At 44.7% G+C, this 20,133-nt stretch overlaps 2 protein-coding genes across 2 annotated transcripts in view; one reads left to right on the top strand and one right to left on the bottom strand.

Moving 5' to 3' along the window:
* Positions 1–16,496, bottom strand: part of tm9sf1 (transmembrane 9 superfamily member 1) — a 37,058-nt gene extending 20,562 nt beyond the window's left edge. Inside the window, exons 1-4 of the mRNA XM_084326412.1 lie at positions 16,251–16,496; positions 7,222–7,434; positions 3,727–3,858; positions 464–586 (exon numbers count right to left, since the gene is read on the bottom strand). Of these exons, the coding sequence (XP_084182538.1) occupies positions 464–586; positions 3,727–3,858; positions 7,222–7,425 (459 nt within the window). The 5' untranslated portion in view covers positions 7,426–7,434; positions 16,251–16,496. The remainder of the gene's footprint in view (positions 1–463; positions 587–3,726; positions 3,859–7,221; positions 7,435–16,250) is intronic.
* Positions 16,497–16,790: 294 nt separating this feature from the next.
* fen1 (flap structure-specific endonuclease 1) overlaps positions 16,791–20,133 on the top strand; it is a 28,882-nt gene continuing 25,539 nt past the window's right edge. Inside the window, exons 1-2 of the mRNA XM_084326413.1 lie at positions 16,791–16,900; positions 17,113–17,229. Coding sequence (XP_084182539.1) covers positions 17,148–17,229 — 82 coding nt within the window. The 5' untranslated portion in view covers positions 16,791–16,900; positions 17,113–17,147. The remainder of the gene's footprint in view (positions 16,901–17,112; positions 17,230–20,133) is intronic.

A 20,133-nucleotide genomic window follows, 5' to 3' on the forward strand; every position in this document is an offset into this window, starting at 1 on the left:
GAGGGGGGGGGGGAGAGAGATAGAGAGAGAGAGGGGGGGGAGAGAGAGAGAGAGAGAGAGGGGGAGAGAGAGAGAGAGAGACAGAGAGAGACAGAGACAGAGACAGAGACAGAGAGAGAGAGAGAGAGAGAGAGAGAGAGAGAGAGAGAGAGAGAGAGAGAGAGACAGAGAGAGACAGAGAGAGACAGAGACAGAGACAGAGAGAGAGAGAGAGAGAGAGAGACAGAGACACAGAGAAGGAGAGAGAAGGGGGGATAGAGATACAGAGAGAAGAAAGAGAGAGATGGGAAGGGGAGCGAGAGAGACAAAGAGAGAAAGAAGGAGAAAGGGAAAGAGGGAAAGACAGAAACAGAAAGACAGAAATAATTAAATCAGAGAGGACAAGAAACAGGGAAGGGAAGGGGAGTGGCCAACAGGGAAGGGGAGTGGCCAGACGGAACAAAATAATCTCCCTCTCTCTCACCTTGTGACTGTGGGGCAGGAAGCCGCTCTCCTCCATGTACCCCACGAACCCCCAGATGGGGATGTCGTCCAGGACGAACTCAAAGTAGTACAGCTCCTCTATCGCCTCGCGAAGCTCATCCACCTGCCACACACACACACACACACACACACACACACACAGACAGTAGTCATTTTAAGTAGCCTTTTGCACTTGGTTGTCTGTTTTTACTTTTACTTTTATTGCTGGATTGTATCACATGAAGTGTTTCTCTTTTTATTTGCCGTGCTGTCGTTGAGATGTTTTGTTGTTTGTTTGTCTTTGTTGCTTGTTGGTGAAGCTGCAAATATGAATTGCCCCACGCGGGATCAATAAAGTTGTCTGAATCTGAATTAATCTGAATCTGAATTAAGGCTAGGCAATAAGGCCAAACTATAGAATAAAATTTGCATTATTCACACACACACACCCGTATAAAACTGATGGCGTGTACCTTGATGGAAATAGGATGAAATCAAATGATCAAATGTCATCAAGTATATATCTTTTGATGGCCTGGCCTACCCACCCCACCCACCCCTGTTCTCAAGGTTGAGCAGGATATCTCTCCTCCTCATCATCATTCCTGTTCTAATCACCACTAGATGCCCTGTTCAGTGTCCAGGGGGTTAGTTAGTGGTGGCCTCAATTGGTCCCCAGCTGGTAACAGAACTTACCAGACCTCATCTGAAAGATTGCTCTAGGAGGTCCAGCCTAACTTCAAGATTCAAGATTCAAGAACTGACCTTATCTGTTCAAACAAAACGATTGCCTTTGAGTTGGGCGCTAGTGATCAAACCTCGGATTTTAAGAAGACAAATACATTCACACGTGGTTTCCAAGAGAAATCGGAGTCATTTCAGTGAACGGGCCTTTTTATTTGATGTTTTTGTAACAATTTACATCTGAAATCCCAGATGTTGAATTGGCACCGGCCTTTTGACGAGGCACCAGGGAACAAGGCTCAGGGTGAAGGAGCAAGTACCTCCCTGGTTTTCACCCGAACTAGCAGCTTCTTTCAGGGTCAGAATGTAGCCTGGTTTTCACCTGAACTAGCAGCTTCACTCAGGGTCAGAATGTAGCCTGGTTTTCACCCGAACTAGCAGCTTCACTCAGGGTCAGAATGTAGCCTGGTTTTCACCTGAACTAGCAGCTTCCTTCAGGGTCAGAATGTAGCCTGGTTTTCACCTGAACTAGCAGCTTCCTTCGGGGTCAGAATGTAGCCTGGTTTTCACCTGAACTAGCAGCTTCACTCAGGGTCAGAATGTAGCCTGGTTTTCACCTGAACTAGCAGCTTCACTCAGGGTCAGAATGTAGCCTGGTTTTCACCTGAACTAGCAGCTTCCTTCAGGGTCAGAATGTAGCCTGGTTTTCACCTGAACTAGCAGCTTCACTCAGGGTCAGAATGTAGCCTGGTTTTCACCTGAACTAGCAGCTTCACTCAGGGTCAGAATGTAGCCTGGTTTTCACCCGAACTAGCAGCTTCACTCAGGGTCAGAATGTAGCCTGGTTTTCACCCGAACTAGCAGCTTCCTTCAGGGTCAGAATGTAGCCTGGTTTTCACCTGAACCAGCAGCTTCACTCAGGGTCAGAATGTAGCCTGGTTTTCACCTGAACTAGCAGCTTCACTCAGGGTCAGAATGTAGCCTGGTTTTCACCTGAACTAGCAGCTTCACTCAGGGTCAGAATGTAGCCTAGTTTTCACCCGAACTAGCAGCTTCCTTCAGGGTCAGAATGTAGCCTGGTTTTCACCTGAACCAGCAGCTTCACTCAGGGTCAGAATGTAGCCTGGTTTTCACCTGAACTAGCAGCTTCACTCAGGGTCAGAATGTAGCCTGGTTTTCACCTGAACTAGCAGCTTCACTCAGGGTCAGAATGTAGCCTGGTTTTCACCTGAACTAGCAGCTTCCTTCAGGGTCAGAATGTAGCCTGGTTTTCACCTGAACTAGCAGCTTCCTTCAGGGTCAGAATGTAGCCTGGTTTTCACCCAAACTAGCAGCTTCCTTCAGGGTCAGAATGTAGCCTGGTTTTCACCTGAACCAGCAGCTTCACTCAGGGTCAGAATGTAGCCTGGTTTTCACCTGAACTAGCAGCTTCACTCAGGGTCAGAATGTAGCCTGGTTTTCACCTGAACTAGCAGCTTCACTCAGGGTCAGAATGTAGCCTGGTTTTCACCTGAACTAGCAGCTTCACTCAGGGTCAGAATGTAGCCTGGTTTTCACCTGAACTAGCAGCTTCCTTCAGGGTCAGAATGTAGCCTGGTTTTCACCTGAACTAGCAGCTTCACTCAGGGTCAGAATGTAGCCTGGTTTTCACCCGAACTAGCAGCTTCCTTCAGGGTCAGAATGTAGCCTGGTTTTCACCTGATCTAGCAGCTTCCTTCAGGGTCAGAATGTAGCCTGGTTTTCACCCGAACTAGCAGCTTCCTTCAGGGTCAGAATGTAGCCTGGTTTTCACCTGAACTAGCAGCTTCACTCAGGGTCAGAATGTAGCCTGGTTTTCACCTGAACTAGCAGCTTCACTCGTAGAAAGGGACAGAGCCTGGTCACTAGCCAGACGCTCTGGAGACAAATATAGGAATAAATGCACAACATCTGTGAATTATTATCTAGATCTAATCACCCGCACTCCTATGCAAACCCTGCAAGGTTTTGGAAGGCAATGGACTCTTAATAATAATAACTACCGTTTCCCCGCCTACTCACATTAAACGGGGGGACTTCTGATCAGAGAGATGGGGGGTTGCTGGGCATTCAACAAACATTTAGCAGAGGGATGGGTATATTTATTTGACAAGGCATACCCCCCCCCCCCCCCCTCCCCCTTATTAACCGGCCAATGTCTACCCTCCGGTCACAACAAACCTCCTTCTCCAACCTTTAGGCCCGGCAGAATGCTGGGGACATTGGACGCTGGGGACAGTGGACGCTGGGGACAGTGGACGCTGGGGACAGTGGACGCTGGGGACAGTGGACGCGGGGGACATTGGACGCTGGGGACATTGGACTCTGGGGACATTGGATGCCGGGGACAATGGACGCTGGGGACATTGGACGCTGGGGACATTGGACGCTGGGGACATTGGACGCCGGGGACAGTGGACTCTGGGGACATTGGACGCTGGGGACATTGGACTCTGGGGACATTGGACGCCGGGGACAGTGGACTCCGGGGACATTGGACTCCGGGGACATTAGACTCTGGGGACATTGGACGCTGGGGACATTGGACGCTGGGGTAAATACCTGTTTCTCTGAGAGCGTGAGCTGGCAGAGGGTCTTCTTCTCCGTGTTCTCCCTGAAGCGGATGTCGTACAGAGACTCGGCCATCCGGTCTCCGTCCAGCACCTCACCCAGGCTCAGGGACTTGTGGTGCACCTGAAGAAGAAGAAATGTCTTTTCGTCACCGAAAAAGGACCGCTAGTTCCACCCGTCCTCGAGGCAAAGACCCCAAAACATACTGTAGTGTAGCAGCAGCACAACAGCACGTAGTTGTTGCTCTTGCTAAAGCCGATAACACGTTCTCTCTTGTTCTTCCCAGAGAAGGCACAGTGTGCCTATTATGAAGCGTGGTTGAAGAAGCCAGGGTTGTGTCTTTTGTGTTTGTTATTCATTAATGATCGACAGAAATGGAAAACACACATGCATGCACAGAGGGCGTTATCTACTGTGTGGCTCTTAAAAGGAACACGCCAACATCTTGGGAAATTGGCTTACAGTCTTCTCCAGAGAGAGAGACAAGTAGATAGACACCAGTTTCCTCTCTGTGCGTTCAGTAGAAAAGCTATCTGGCTGCATGTTAGCCTAGCTTAGCACAATGAATGGAAGCGGACAGTGCCGGTTAGCCTAGGCATTGTCCAACTAACACCTCTCTCGAAGGCTAACCGGCACTGTCCGCTTCCATTCATTGTGCTAGGCTAGGCTAACGTGCAGCCAGACTGAACTGAACGCACAGAGAGGAAACTGGTATCCATCTTCTTGTCTCTCTCTGGAGAAGACGGTAAGCTAATTTGTGTTCCTTTAATACCAAAGCTAAAATATGGAATAGAGTGGCATTGTTGGCAACTGTATCCTTGAATGTGTGTGTGTTGAATATTAATATAAAGGAATGTGGATCACTACCCACTTTCAAAACCTCTCTCAAGGGACACCTACGGGAGACTGCAATTCAACACTGGCCCCTGTAAATATCCTAACCCAACCCCCTCCAATGTACAGTCATTTACCTAGTATGGTTGTCAATAGTCCAATGTACAATTTTGTTTGTTTGTACAGTGTCCCCCCCCCCCCTCAATGTACAGTTTTGCTTGTTTATACAGTGTGCCCCCCCCCCCCAACCACCTCCAATGTAGATGACCCAGTATGGTTGTCAATATCCCAGTGTACCCAACCCCCCCCCCACCCAACCTCCTACAATGTGCAGTTTCTACGTCAAATGTATATACTCCCTTTTCCTGACTCCTTCTGTATCACAAACAGTACTGTATTTGCAAATCTGGTATGTCATAAATGTATAGATGTAGCAGTACTGACTATCTGTATGTCATGTATGTCATATATGTCCTGATGAATTGAAAATGGGGGACCCTGATGTAAACAAGACGAAAGTCTTTCTCTGGTCTGCATCCCCTTAACAATTGTGTGTATTGAGCTGTACTGTATTGTACCCATTCTGCAATCTGTTAATAAAGTTTTCAATCAATCAATCAATCAAACCCAGTAAAGTGCAAAATTATTTAGATTATTTGTGTTATTGTTAAATGATGTTGCTCGTTATAAGCAGGGAGTCTTTACGTAAATAATCCTTGTTTATGGAGGTAAATGTAAAAGGTATGCAAATTACATGATAGCAGGCCAAGAAAAGATAAACAAATGTGTACTTGATTGATTACTACACTTAAACAATAACAAAATCCTTAAATGTTTACTCTTACAGTAAATATACTGTATTATGTCATTTTTATGACTCCTCCTATATTCTACATTTTGATTGACAACTCTTAGAAAGCTTGAGCTGCTGTTTGGAGGCTTGTTTCCAAGGTTTCCTCTATGTTCCAACATGGCTGCCTTTAACCATTGGTGACCACATTTCTGTGTAGAGCAGGTAAAACACTGTAAAAAGCACACTATTACTGTTCCACTACGACTTGTTTACAAGGTCCTGTAAATAATAAGACCCTAAAATTATAACTTTTGAAATTAAACCATTGATTTTGCACATAGCAACCGTTGTGTTTGTTTGTTTTCACCAAATCCCGTAAAACACAACACATCACCCCAGTCCTCCAGTCCCTTCACTGGCTGCCAATAAACCAGTGGATCAGCTTCAAGGTTCTCCTGCTGGTCTACAAGGCCATAAACCACTCCGGCCCGACCTACCTGGCTACCTCCAGGACCTCCTCTCCCCTCAACCTGCGTCCAGGTCACTCAGGTCTGGCAGCAAAAACCTCTCCATCCCACGCACCAGGCTGTCGACCGTGAGGCACCGTGCCTGTTCCACACCGGGGAATCAGCTGCCGAGGTCCATCAAGGCCTCAGTCTCCATCGCTGCCTTCAAGGCCACAGCCTTAAAACCCCTTGGTTTTACTCCGCCTTCCACTAGGGTCTGTTTTTTTTTTTTTTAATATATCTTTTCCCCCCCCTCCTTCTTTTTCCGATTTTTCTCCCATCCCACTGTTAGTCGTTATGCCAATTCCCAACCCCCTTCCTGGTTGTTGCGCACTTTCCCCTACTGTTGGTCCGAGAGGCCGGAGACTGTCACATGCTTTCCTCCGACACATGTGCAGCCAGCCGGCAGCCAGCCTGGCCGCGCAGATTCTCACCGGGAGAGTGTAACGTGTGGAAGGTCACACTACCTCCCTCCAGATCCTACCCTTGCTGAGCAGGCGCCCCGACCGAACTGTAGGGGTCGCTGTCCACAACGCCCAGGACCCACCAACGGCTAGTGTTTCTGTTGTACCTTCTTCTTACTGTTTTTTTTAAAAAAATTTATTGGTCTTTTTTCCCCCTCCATTTTCCTCCGATTTTCTCCCATCCCAATGTTAGTCGTATGCCAATTCCCAGTCCCTTCCTGGTCGCTGCGCACTTACCCCCCACAGTCAGATCATCTGGGAGAGTGGAGGCTACCACGTGCTTCCTCCAACACACGTCCAGCCAATCACCGCTTCTTTTCACCTGGCAGCGCGGATTCTCATCGAGAGGGCGTAGCGTGTGGGAGGACCACACTATCCCCCTCACGTCCAATCCGCGCTTAGCAGGCGCCCCGACCGAACTGTAGGAGTCGCTGTTTACAACGACCCGGACCCACCCCGCCAGCTTCTCCCACCCTCTGATACAGCCAATTGTATTAGTGCAGACGGCCAGCCAAGCTGGTGACAACCCCGGAGCTGTGAGCTGGATTCGAACAGGCGAACCAAGCTCACAACTCCGGGGCTGGTGACGAACGCAATCTCCGCTCGACCACCTAACCGCCTGTTTTGTTTTGTTTTTAATTTTAAATGTTTTTATGTTTTAAACCTTTTTTCCTATTCTTATGTTTTTATTTTATTCATTTTAATGTTTTCATGTTTTAAACCTTTTTATTTTATTTACCTTTTAGTTAGGTGGATACGTTGTAACGTTGTGACAGTGCATCATTACTTTCAAGGAGAAAGTCGATTTTTCCCCCCATATTTTTCTTAAGATTGCCATCAACCCAAACCAGTAACATACACACTGCTGAGCAGCACAGTGTTGACTGACCTCGTCTGGCCTGCAGACCGGCAGCGTGTAGTAGTGGTACGTCTCCTGGGGGTTGTGGTAGGGGCCCACTTTGTTGACATACAGGCTGACGTTGTCCCCTTGCTTGTAGCTGGCCGCCCCGCTGGGCACGAGACCCGCCAGGACCAAGACACAATACAGACCCACTGTCCTCAGGGTGAGGTGGTGGCCTCTTCTGGACTTCATGACCCCCGGCTGTAAAGAAGACAGATTTCATCAGTCAATCATTTCATCATAGGCAGTGTTTCTTAAGACATAGACTTTTAGATTAGATCTCAGAGAGGCACGTGGCTCAGTGGTTACTGGTCAGCACTGTTGCCTCACAGCAAGAAGGTCCTGGGTTCAGTGGTCAGCACTGCTGCCTCACAGCAAGAAGGTCCTGGGTTCACAGTGGTTAGCACTGCTGCCTCACAGCAAGAAGGTCCTGGGTTCAGTGGTCAGCACTGCTGCCTCACAGCAAGAAAGTCCTGGGTTCACAGTGGTTAGCACTGCTGCGGCTGCCTCACAGCAAGAAGGTCCTGGGTTCACAGTGGTTAGCACTGCTGCCTCACAGCAAGAAGGTCCTGGGTTCAGTGGTCAGCACTGCTGCCTCACAGCAAGAAGGTCCTGGGTTCACAGTGGTTAGCACTGCTGCCTCACAGCAAGAAGGTCCTGGGTTCACAGTGGTCAGCACTGCTGCCTCACAGCAAGAAGGTCCTGGGTTCACAGTGGTTAGCACTGCTGCCTCACAGCAAGAAGGTCCTGGGTTCACAGTGGTTAGCACTGCTGCCTCACAGCAAGAAGGTCCTGGGTTCACAGTGGTTAGCACTGCTGCCTCACAGCAAGAAGGTCCTGGGTTCACAGTGGTTAGCACTGCTGCCTCACAGCAAGAAGGTCCTGGGTTCACAGTGGTTAGCACTGCTGCCTCACAGCAAGAAGGTCCTGGGTTCACAGTGGTTAGCACTGCTGCCTCACAGCAAGAAGGTCCTGGGTTCACAGTGGTTAGCACTGCTGCCTCACAGCAAGAAGGTCCTGGGTTCACAGTGGTTAGCACTGCTGCCTCACAGCAAGAAGGTCCTGGGTTCACAGTGGTTAGCACTGCTGCCTCACAGCAAGAAGGTCCTGGGTTCACAGTGGTTAGCACTGCTGCCTCACAGCAAGAAGGTCCTGGGTTCAGTGGTTAGCACTGCTGCCTTTGCATGTTCTCCCTGTGTTCACGTGGGTTTCCTCCGGGTACTCTGGTTTCCTGCCACACCATAAAGACATGCATCATGGTAGGCAGGGACTACAGATTAAAAAACTAGCTCATTAGCTAATTCTGGCACATTTACATTGATGTGGAAACTGAAGATGTTGATTAATGTGCACTGTCCCTGGGTAAAAAATTTATATTTAAAAAAAAAAACTTAGATCTTAACACTTTCAGAGCCAGTGCTTAACCTTGATTTACCTGTTGAATGCCACCAACCACTTCAATGTTATCTTAAAAACGCCTAATCTATGTTTTAAATTATGGTTATGTGTCTAATCTGCCCGTCGCTTATCAATGACTCATTTTCCAGTCAACATTGTCGAAGCGGATTGTTTTTTTATCGGTTCATTTTCGTTTTATAGCATTTTGAAAAGCCCTCGTTTTCAAGGAAAATATAAAGATTCCATGATAAGACATTTACTGGAATATTCTAGAATACACAAAAACTGTCATTTTTCGGCCTATTTATGAATCGTTTTCAAATAAACGCTAGATTATCGATAGTATATGTGTACTTATGCACGCTATAGAGGCGATCTGAAAAAACGATTCTCTTATTTCCTCATCAGCGATCGCGCACACATAAACACATCACACATAGGGCAAACGCTGAGATCTCAGCGAATACAACTCTGATTATCCCAAGACTGGTCAAATAGATTCCTTACCTCAGATCAGATGTTCTCCAAAAAGATCATTCCAATTCCTGATCGCCATTCCAAATATCGATCACACTTATTGATTGAGTATTGGCTGCTGTAAATATATATTCCAGGCTGATTCCTGTCCCGCGATGACTTCCATGTTGATCAGACTTCTTACCAGCACAAGGAACCAGCTGGCTCCGCCCCTACATATCTACAGATCCCAGGTCAGTCTAAGCGACTGACCTGCAGTTACACAGGGATAGACGATAGGGGGCGCTTTTTTCCATTCTGAGCTCCTGTAGAGGGGCTGCTGTACCAACAGGAGACTCGGTTGATGAAATATGATTTCAGATCGCTAATAAAACAATAAAACGATATTTGTCGTCCGTGGCACTCAGTGGGGGGGGGGGCTAATAAAACGAGTTATGACGTCCCTGGCACTCAAAGTGTTAATAATTACCAATGATGATGTTGATCGATTGAGTCCTTTCTCAGCGCAGTCCATGCCGTTCCTCACACTAGTAGCTCCAGATAGTTGGCCACAAACCAATGTAAAGTCAATGGGGTCGAGCTCCTGTCTGTACAAGCCGACCACGGAGCACACAAAGGACATTTCAGTGAGCCTCAGTCAGCTTGTACCGACAGGAGCTTGACCCCATCGACTTTACATTGATCGATGAACAGAATGAATTGTGCCGAGAAGAAATTACTCTACCGATCAATCAACGACATCATCATTGGCGAAGCATAAAACAGAGCTGCGTTTCAGAAATCAGAACTATCTCTCTAACTTGGGAAGCCACTCCCAGGGAGGGAGGATTTCACAGGACCCAGGGCCCTCATTCATCAACGTGGACGTAGAACTTGACCTACTTCCACAGTCACACGTAAGCACGGAATGTAGAACTAGCGTACGCACAGGGAAGTCGGCATTCATCACACGTGCGTACGCAGGCTCTACGCACACCTGTCATGATGAATACCACTTTGTTCTACCGTCAATGCTCGTGCATGATTATCCATATATGGTCATGAAAATGAGGAAACACCCCCCATGGGATGTGAAATAATGGACCGACCCGAGCGGGACTCTGAGAAACTCCACAGAGAATTCACTGCTGTCGAACCAAGAAGACACTATCGCGTATTCTGGGATAAATAAAAGGCGGATTTGTAAACGGTGATGTCAGATATCAACGGCTCCCTAAGACCATTGCTGCAATTCTGCCTGGACAGCTCAAAATACTAATAAAGACCGTTCGTTGACCACTGTTTGGCGTTGGTTGTGTGTCATTATAACCGTGCTGTAATATGAATGCCTTTATTAGTTGTGTTCGATTGGCTATATGATTTTTAGAGGCATCTATTCTGTTGTCGGCTAATAAAGACCGCGCTGGAATATGACTGCCTTTCCCCGTGTTGTTTGATTAATACCAGGGATTCAAGTTCTCCTCAATTTGATTCCAAATCGCGATGGATCTCCCGTCGATTTTCTACCTGCTGCATATGATTTCTAGAGGCATGCATACTACAATCCATTTTGATGTCAGTATTGGGTAGCCTACATAAACAATAATACGAGCTATACAAGAACAATGAATCTTACTGCCATGTATGATGTAGCCGATACGCCATGTGTAGCCTGCCTATATGTGATCAATACAAACATGAACTTGAATTCCATCATGTCTGTGTGCGGGTCACTGCGGGAACTCACAAGGCTGTTGTCACAATGTAAATGAGAACGTGCACTGAAAAGTTACAGTATGTAGTTGGTTGATCATTTGTATGACAGTCAGTAAACCCTTGCAAAAAGTATCAGTTTTATTTAATGAATTGAAAACATTCAGCATCGCCTTCCTCCCGGCATCCAGCAATAACATGTATCAGGCAAATGCGCATCGCAACATTGACTGAGTGGAATCCCTTTCTATTCACATAACTGCATTTGTGATGGAGCTTTGACAGCTACAGTACAGTCTATTGCTCGATCCATCTCCAATATCACGATGGACCGTGCCGCGGTGGCAAAGACGTACCCGAGGGTGGAGAGGATCTTGAATGAATTCCATCATCATATATATATGTTGTGTGTCTGTCCACTATGTTTGTTACTTTGTTATTCCCGCCCCCCTATCTATGTAAAGCGACCTTGGGTCTCTTGAAAGGCGCTATATAAAATGAAGCTATTATTATTATTATTATTATTATTATTATTATTATTATTATTATTATTATTATTATTATTATTATTATTATTATTATTATCATCACATCTGTGCGGGAGCTCACAAATAGACTGTTAGTCTCAGTGAAGTTTCAACGGAGGTCATCTATTCTAACCAACAAATTGAAGTAGAAAGCATTTCGTGACCAATCTTATTTGGAAACATGACACACAAAATAATTTGCTTTTTATTTGAAACAATATCTAATCGCGTTTGGAGGTTGGTGTTTTGCGTCTGCCCCCCCGTGCCAAACAAGCAGGCCAACCTCTTGTTCGCGTGTGAGCCCGTTATACACTACTGTCGCTATTTTACAATGAACTATAATGAATTACGGGTCATACAGAAGTTGAACACTGATGCACGGAAGCTTATTTCCGCCTTGGAACTAATGCAGGACTGAGGAGTGCTTATGCGTAGTAACGATATTCTACCACTGGGAGCTAGGTACGCCAGGTCTGACCTGTGCGTAGATGTACGCACGAAGTCAAGTTCAAGTTGAAATTGATGAATCCCACTCTTTGCTTAGAAATGATCGTACGCACAGGGTAAGCACAGATCTGTGCGTAGAACACGTTGATGCATGAGGGCCCTGGTGTTTATTATTAACCCTTTCACTACCACACTAGTACAGATGGTTAACCGTCATCCCCCCCCCCCCAAAATACTGCCACCACCTTCAGCCATCTGACCGGCTTTGACTCGACTCTCTCATCCCATTAGGGCCATGCGATATTATGGTCAAGATCTTCTATCACAATAATATTATGGGTCATCATTTCATATCTCGATAACAATGTATATCACGATAATAATAATAATAATAATAATAATAATAACTTTATTTGTATAGCACTTTTCATACAGAGGTTGCAGTTCAAAGTGCTTCACAACAGTAAAAAATACAGGCATAAGCGAGCATAAAAAAGATAGACAGGTAGAATCACAGTGTTTCACATTAGGATCTAGCATCCCAATAGGCTCTCCGCTTACAGTTTTCAGTAACACAAATAATAAAAATAGTTAAAAATGATTCAGTTTAAAAATAGTCAAAAAATTATAAAATAGAACAGACATAAAAAATACAGGCATGAGCGAGCATAGCAAGGTAAATCACGGTGTTTCACATTAGGATCTAGCATCCTAATAGGCTCTCTATTCAGTAATACAAATAATCACAGTGTTTCACATTTGGATCTAGCAATAATAAAAATATATTACCTTTTCTGTAAATTCAATGAAAATAGTCTTTACAAAAACAAACAAAATAACCTCAAGACAGCTTTTTGATAATCCTGTGTGAACTATTACAAATGGAGCCGAGGGCGCTTTCTCTGTTCTGCTTTTATTTTGGAAGTGTTTGTTATTCAAAGCCACGTGTAGAGAAGTACGTGTACACACACACACACACACACACACACACACACACACACACACACACACACACACACACACACACACACACACACACACACACACACACACACACACACACACACACACACACACACACACACACACACACACACACACACACACACACACACACACACACACACACACACACACACACACACACACACACACACACACACACACACACACACACACACACACACACACACACACACACACACACACACACACACACACACACACACACACACACTTTTTTTAACCTTTATTTACCCAGGCAAGCAAGTAAGAACCAATTCTTATTTTATTTATTGTCAAAAGTATGCATGTTGGTTTAATTCAACAACAAGAGATATGTAATGTTAATTTTAACTTTTTTAATGATCATATTTTGCACAGATAATGCTTACATTTAGAAAGCCTTTTGAATGCATCCAGTGAAATTATTAGTTACCTGAAATTATTCAGTTTTTTTGGGGGGGGGAAACCCTGCATATATCGGTATCGGTTGATATCGGTATCGGAAATTAAGAGTTGGACAATATCGTAATATCGGTATCAGTAAAAAAGCCAATATCGAGCATCCCTACTTATAACTGTAGCCCAGAACCCCCCCGCCAGTGACCACCGCACGTAAGGTAGCAAGCAACCTTTGAGAAACACTGATAGCCGTTTACCTACATTGAGGTCAGAGACACATGTGTGGGGTCCCCTCATATTAAAATAGGGTCTCTTAGGCGGTCAGGTGGCGTAGCGGACATTGCGCTCGTCACCAATGCAAGAGGCTGCGGTCTCGACTCCCGGAGTCAGCATTGCTTGGGGCTTGGGCTGATCGTCATACTAACTCGTTTGGCTGGGTTTTAGGGGGAGGGCAAGTCGAGGGTGGGAAACTGGCGTTGTGGACAGCGACGCCTACAGGTCACTGAGGTCAGGTCTGGGCGCCTGCTCAGCGGAGGCAGGACTTTTGATGAAAGGCAGCGTGACCTCCCACGCGTTACGCTTCACCAATGAGAGCCCTCGCTGCCAGGTGAGAAGAGAGCCACTGGCTGTCTCTCCACATGTGTCGGAGGAAGCGTGCGGATGACTTCAGGGTTCCCTTGTACCGACCAGTGGGAGAACATGCGCACAACAACCAGGTAGGGGAGGGGGGGAATTGGCACAACGACAAAAATTGGGACGGGGAGAAAAACAGAGACAAATCTGAGAAAGAGAGGATTAAAAAAAAAAAGAGAATAGGGTCTCTTTCTTTTGTTCTTTAAAACCCCATAGAGACCTTGCGGAACGCTTGAGTCGAATATAATAAAAAATATTTATATATATATATTTTTTTATCATTCTTTCCAAAAGAAAAAAGAGGCCTAGAAGCGTGGCAAATACTGCGGCATGGTCATGCTGGACCTACAAAAGGCCTTCGACACTGTCAATCACACCATTCTGATTGACAAGCTAAAAGCAATTGGTTTTGATAGTTTATCAGTGAGCTGGATACAATCCTACCTGGAGGGGAGGGAACAGATGGTGGAAGTAAACGGTACCCTATCCCCCCCCCCTCACAGTGAGCTGTGGTGTTCCACAAGGAAGCATACTAGGACCGCTACTATTCCTAATTTATGCAAATGACATGTCGTCAGCTTGTGACTGCAACTTGTTCCTGTTTGCGGACGACTCAGCCCTGCTGGTCTCTGACAAGAACAAGTTACAGGTTGAAAAAACCCTCAGCTCGGAACTAGGCAAAATCTGCATATGGCTCGCTGATAACAAACTATCATTACACATGGGCAAAACAGAGTCCATTCTCTTCGGTTCAAATAACAAACTCAGCAAGACCGACGGCTTCTCGGTTACAGTGGGTGACAATATTATCACAAGGAAAGATGAAATTACCTACCTGGGTTCCATCCTAGAGGCTAATCTTTCCTGTGACAAAATGGCATCCAATGTAATAAAAAAAGTCAACCAACGAACGCGATTCTTGTACCGGATCTCCTCTCTGGTAAACAAGAATACCCTGAAGACTCTGGCAGGAGCACTCATTCAGGGGTACTACGACTATGCTTGCACCTCATGGTACCAAAGCACCTCAAAGGCACTAAAAAACAAATTACAAACATCTCAAAACAAGCTAGTCAGACTACTGCTTGACCTTACTCCTAGAACCCACCTCACCCCTGCCCACTTTGACAACCTAGGATGGCTTAGAGTAGACGACAGAGTACAGCAACTTGCAATGGGCCTGGTCTACAAGATACACTACGCGACCAAGGTACCCATGTACATGTCAAAATACTTCCCAAAGGTCAGTGAATACCACGATCACAACACCAGAGGGAGCTCCACAAATCATGTAAAACCCAGATTCGGCTCAAACAAGGGACTAAACACGTTTCGCAATTATGCCACATCAATGTGGAACGCCCTACCCAAAGCTGTAAAGGAATGTGAATCACTACCCACTTTCAAAAACACTCTCAAAAAACACCTACGTGAGACTGCAATTCGAAACTGGCCCCTACAAATGTCCTAACCTAGTTGTACAGTAAATGACCAAGTAAGGCTTTGTCAGTATTCCAATGTACAGTGTAAAATGTGTGTGTGTCCCCTACCCAACCCACCCAACCCCACCCCACCCATCCAACCTCCTCCAATGTACAGTTTCTACGCCAAATGTATATACACTCCTTTTCTGGACACTTTTGTATCACAAACAGTACTGTATTTGCAAATCTGATATGTCATAAATGTATAGATGTAGCAGTACTGTCTATCTGTATGTCATGTATGTCATATATGTTATGATGAATTGAAAATGGGGGACCCTGATGTAAACAAGACGAAAGTCTTTCTCTGGTCTGCATCCCCTTAACAATTGTATGTATTGAGCTGTACTGTACTGTACCCATTCTGCAATCTGTTAATAAACTTTTCAATCAATCAATCAAAACGCATACCAGAGGCTAACTGTTTGACAAATATATACTACATATATTTCCATGTCGCAGCAGACTTCCCGTTACCATGTGGTTCAAATGTCAACCATCAAACTGATTCAAGATGTGACATAACATACCTGCTAAAACATATGATAGGTTATTGAAATATATTAATTTCCATATCACCCATCCTCACTCTACATATACCATTACAATCACTACAATACTCTCTTTTCTGGACTCTTTTTGTATCACAAACAGTACTGTATTTGCAAATCTGGTATGTCATAAATTTATAGATGTAGCAGTACTGTCTATCTGTATGTCATATATGTTATGATTAATTGAAAATGGGGGACCCTGATGTAAACAAGACGAAAGTCTTTCTCTGGTCTGCATCCCCTTATTAGCTGTAGTGTAACTGTACCCATTCTGCAATCTGGTAATAAAGTTTTCAACCACGGAGTAATTTAGTCGGTAGGACTACGGTGTTATTAATAAATCCTGATCTACCGAATACATCCTGTGTGTGTAACTCTGCAGATCATCTGACCAAACCTGCCTGTCGACTGGATTCTTCAGATTCCAGAGGCCCCGAGACTCTCCTCTCCTCCGGATACAGCTTCAAGATCTAGATATTATTTATGGACATCTTGTGAACATCTCCCAGTTTTGGGTCCAGCTATTACTGCAATGATCGTGCGCAGATTCGGGAACAGTGAGTACTTTTATCGACACATGAGAAGCAGGGGTTGTTGAAGAATTGGAGAACCGACTCCACGTCACCTTAACAAATAAAACATATCGACGCTACGGGGTGAGTTTTCCGGTGAGGGGGCGGGGCGACACATAAAACACACCTCCACGTTTCCGTTACCTCGGTGTTTTGTGTTTATATTTTTGCAAAAAAAAAGACATTACAATTTATTGATTGAAATCATTTGAAAATATGTTATTATTATTATTATTTTTAATTAATATTGTATTCTTTCGACCGGATTTGCCTGAATCCAACAAACCAATCAAATGTCGTCTCCTACTTCCGTATACACACGCAGGCCAACTGATCCATCGCGGCATCATCGATGAGCTGCTGCTGACGCTGCGACGCGCTCGAACTTTCCACTGGTGATGTCTACTTTTTGATTTCCCGCGAAACCGTCGCATTTTCCCCGCGAGAACCACCACCAGCTCCACAACAACAGCCGCCTGGTGAGCCAACAACTGTACAACTATTAAATGTTTATATTTCGTTTTTGCAACGTTGTCTGTTGTTGTCCACCTCGTTGTATATTATACACGAAACAAGATTGAGATAATAACGTCAACATGATGCAGAATTTCCACCTGATATTCGCCTTGTGTGTGTGTGACTGTGTCCTTCCCCCAAATGATGTATTGACTACCATTTCATTGTTTTGCAGAATTTGGTACAAAGAGTTCCATTATTTCTGCCGCAATGGGAATTCTAGGCCTCGCAAAGCTGATTGCCGACCAGGCACCTGGCGCCATAAAAGAACAAGATATCAAAAACTATTTTGGTAGGTATAGCTAGTTTGATTGATTGATTGATTGAAAACTTTATTAACAGATTGCAGAATGGGTACAGTACAGCTCAATACACACAATTGTTAAGGGGATGCAGAAATCTCAAAACAAGCTAGTCAGACTACTGCTTGACCTGACTCCTAGAACCCACCTCACCCCTGCCCACTTTGACAACCTAGGATGGTTTAGAGTAGACGACAGAGTACAGCAACTTGCAATGGGCCTGGTCTACAAGATACACTACACGACTAAGGTACCCATGTACATGTCAAATTACTTCCCAAAGGTCTGTGAATACCACGACCACAACACCAGAGGGAGCTCCACAAATCATGTGAAACCCAGATTCGGCTCCAACAAGGGACTAAACACGTTTCGCAATTATGCCACATCAATGTGGAACACCCTACTACCCAAACCCCCCCACCTCCAATGTACAGCCCCCACCCACCCAACCTCCTCCAATGTACAGTTTCTACGTCAAATGTATATACTCTCTTTTCTGGACTCTTTTTGTATCACAAACAGTACTGTATTTGCAAATCTGATATGTCATAAATGTATAGATGGAGCAGTACTGTATCTGTATGTCATGTATGTCATATATGTTATGATGAATTGAAAATGGGGGACCCTGATGTAAACAAGACGAAAGTCTTTCTCTGGTCTGCATCCCCTTAACAATTGTATGTATTGAGCCGTACTGTATTGTACCCATTCTGCAATCTGTTAATACACTTTTCAATCAATCAATCAGTCATGGGTTCTAGGAGTAAGGTCAAGCAGTAGTCTGACCAGTTTGTTTTGTGATGTTTGTAATCTTGTTTTTAGCGCCTTTGGGGTGCTTTGGTACCATGAGGTGCAAGCATAGTCGTAGTACCCTTGAATGAGTGCCCCTGCCAGAGTCTTCAGGGTATTCTTGTTTACCAGAGAGGAGATCCGGTACAAGAATCTAGTTCGTTGGTTGACTTTTTTTTATTACATTGGATGCCATTTTGTCGCAGTACATGATTATTATGATGAATTGAAAATGGGGGACCCTGATGTAAACAAGACGAAAGTCATTCTCTGGTCTGCATCCCCTTAACAATTGTGTGTATTGAGCCGTACTGTATTGTACCTATTCTGCAATCTGTTAATAAAATGTTCAATCAATCAATCAATACAGTACAACGAAAATAAGTTTGGCATCCAACCAGTGTGCAGATGGAACAGTAAAGTGCACTATACAATGTACAGGTGATTAAACTGGATATAAAATATATAAATGACTACTACTAGTACTGAGTTATGGTGCTAATCAGATATATGTACAGTGTTATTATGCACAGTGATATAGGTATAAAGACACTGGTAGTAAGTCATACTGGCCAACAGCGTGACTAGTAAGAGTAGGTAAGGGATATGTACTAGTACTGATATATCTACAGGTATGTAAAAAACGATTAAATATGCAGGTATATACAGACGGATGTGGATACAAAAAAATACTTTAAATATATGTATACGGTATATATACAGCATTATTGTACATGCTATCATACAGAGTTATATGGGTATGTGCGGGTGTATGAATAGGTATATAGAATGGAGGATTATATGCAGTTATATTTGAGACGGTATCTGCGACGTAATTTCCAGTTCACGTTAAAGGTCCACTATGGCGTTTCATTACATGAAAAAACAAAATATATATATTTTTAGTCATTGTGAACCGTAAGCCTAGATAATATGTTTGTTAACCCTTTCACCGCCGCACTGCCAAACAATTAAGCCTTCCACTGCGACAATACACCGAAGGTTATTAACCCTTTCACTGCCACACGATAGCCGGTTAACCCGTTCACTGCCACACAACAGAAGGTTAATAACCCTTTACTATCTAGAGTTGTGCCCTTCCTGATGACTTGTCGTACAAAACTTGTAAGTCGCTTTTAGGGCTGACCCCTATAAGTCGATTAGTCGACTAATCGGTCGAAAGGAGCCGTAGTCGACTGGCCAACCTCTTAGTCGAATATATAATATATTTTTTAATCATTCTTTCCAAAAGAAAAGAGGCCTAGAACAAGCGTGGCTAACGCTAATGGCACGCATACCACAGGCTAACTGCCTAAGAAAACAGGCACAGAGGCACTGAAAGAGGATTTCACCCATCTAATGAACACACTAGACTAGACAAATATCAAGATGTATCCATCAGTGGACCAATTGCATGCTTTCGCAGAGGACAAGAAGCCTTCAGTCGACTCCTTCAGACATTAAGCACCCCCACAGCCCAAATGGAATGATTATTATTTATTTTTTTATTATTTTAATATTCTACTTTTTTTTTGTCGACCAATAGTCGACTAACGGCACATTTTGGCCAATCATAGTCGACCATCCAAATCCTTAGTCGGGGACAGCCCTAGTGGCTTTGGATAAAAGCGTTCAGCTCAATGTTTCAGTCCTCTTCTCGATGGCTTGTTTCTGTGCCTGTAACCAGCGAGCCACTCCTTGTTTCTGTGCCTGTAACCAGCGAGCCACTCCTACACCATCCAGCAGCGGTGCACAACAAGCCTGTGACGTCGAAACGGAATACAGATCTAACCGTCCGACTAGATGTCCCAGATCAAACGAGGCTCGAGATCCGGCAATAGCATACAAATCATGATATCATACTGTTAACATTTTTGTAAGAAACATATTTTAGGTTCAACTTTTTTTTTTTTTTTTTTTTTTTTTTTATCCACTTTTTCTCCCATTTTCTATATTTTCTCCCATCCCAATTTCGTATCGTCCAATTCAACCCTCCCCTGTCACGAACGCTGTTTCTTGCCTCCCACAAGCCGGCTGCAATGTGGACTAAGTCATACATAGCACAAGTCCCCTCCGGTACTTGAGGTAACAGCAGTCGC

Source organism: Notolepis coatsorum (genome assembly GCF_963971535.1).
Source record: "Notolepis coatsorum genome assembly, chromosome: 12".
In the NCBI taxonomy this organism is placed as follows: Eukaryota; Metazoa; Chordata; class Actinopteri; order Aulopiformes; family Paralepididae; genus Notolepis; species Notolepis coatsorum.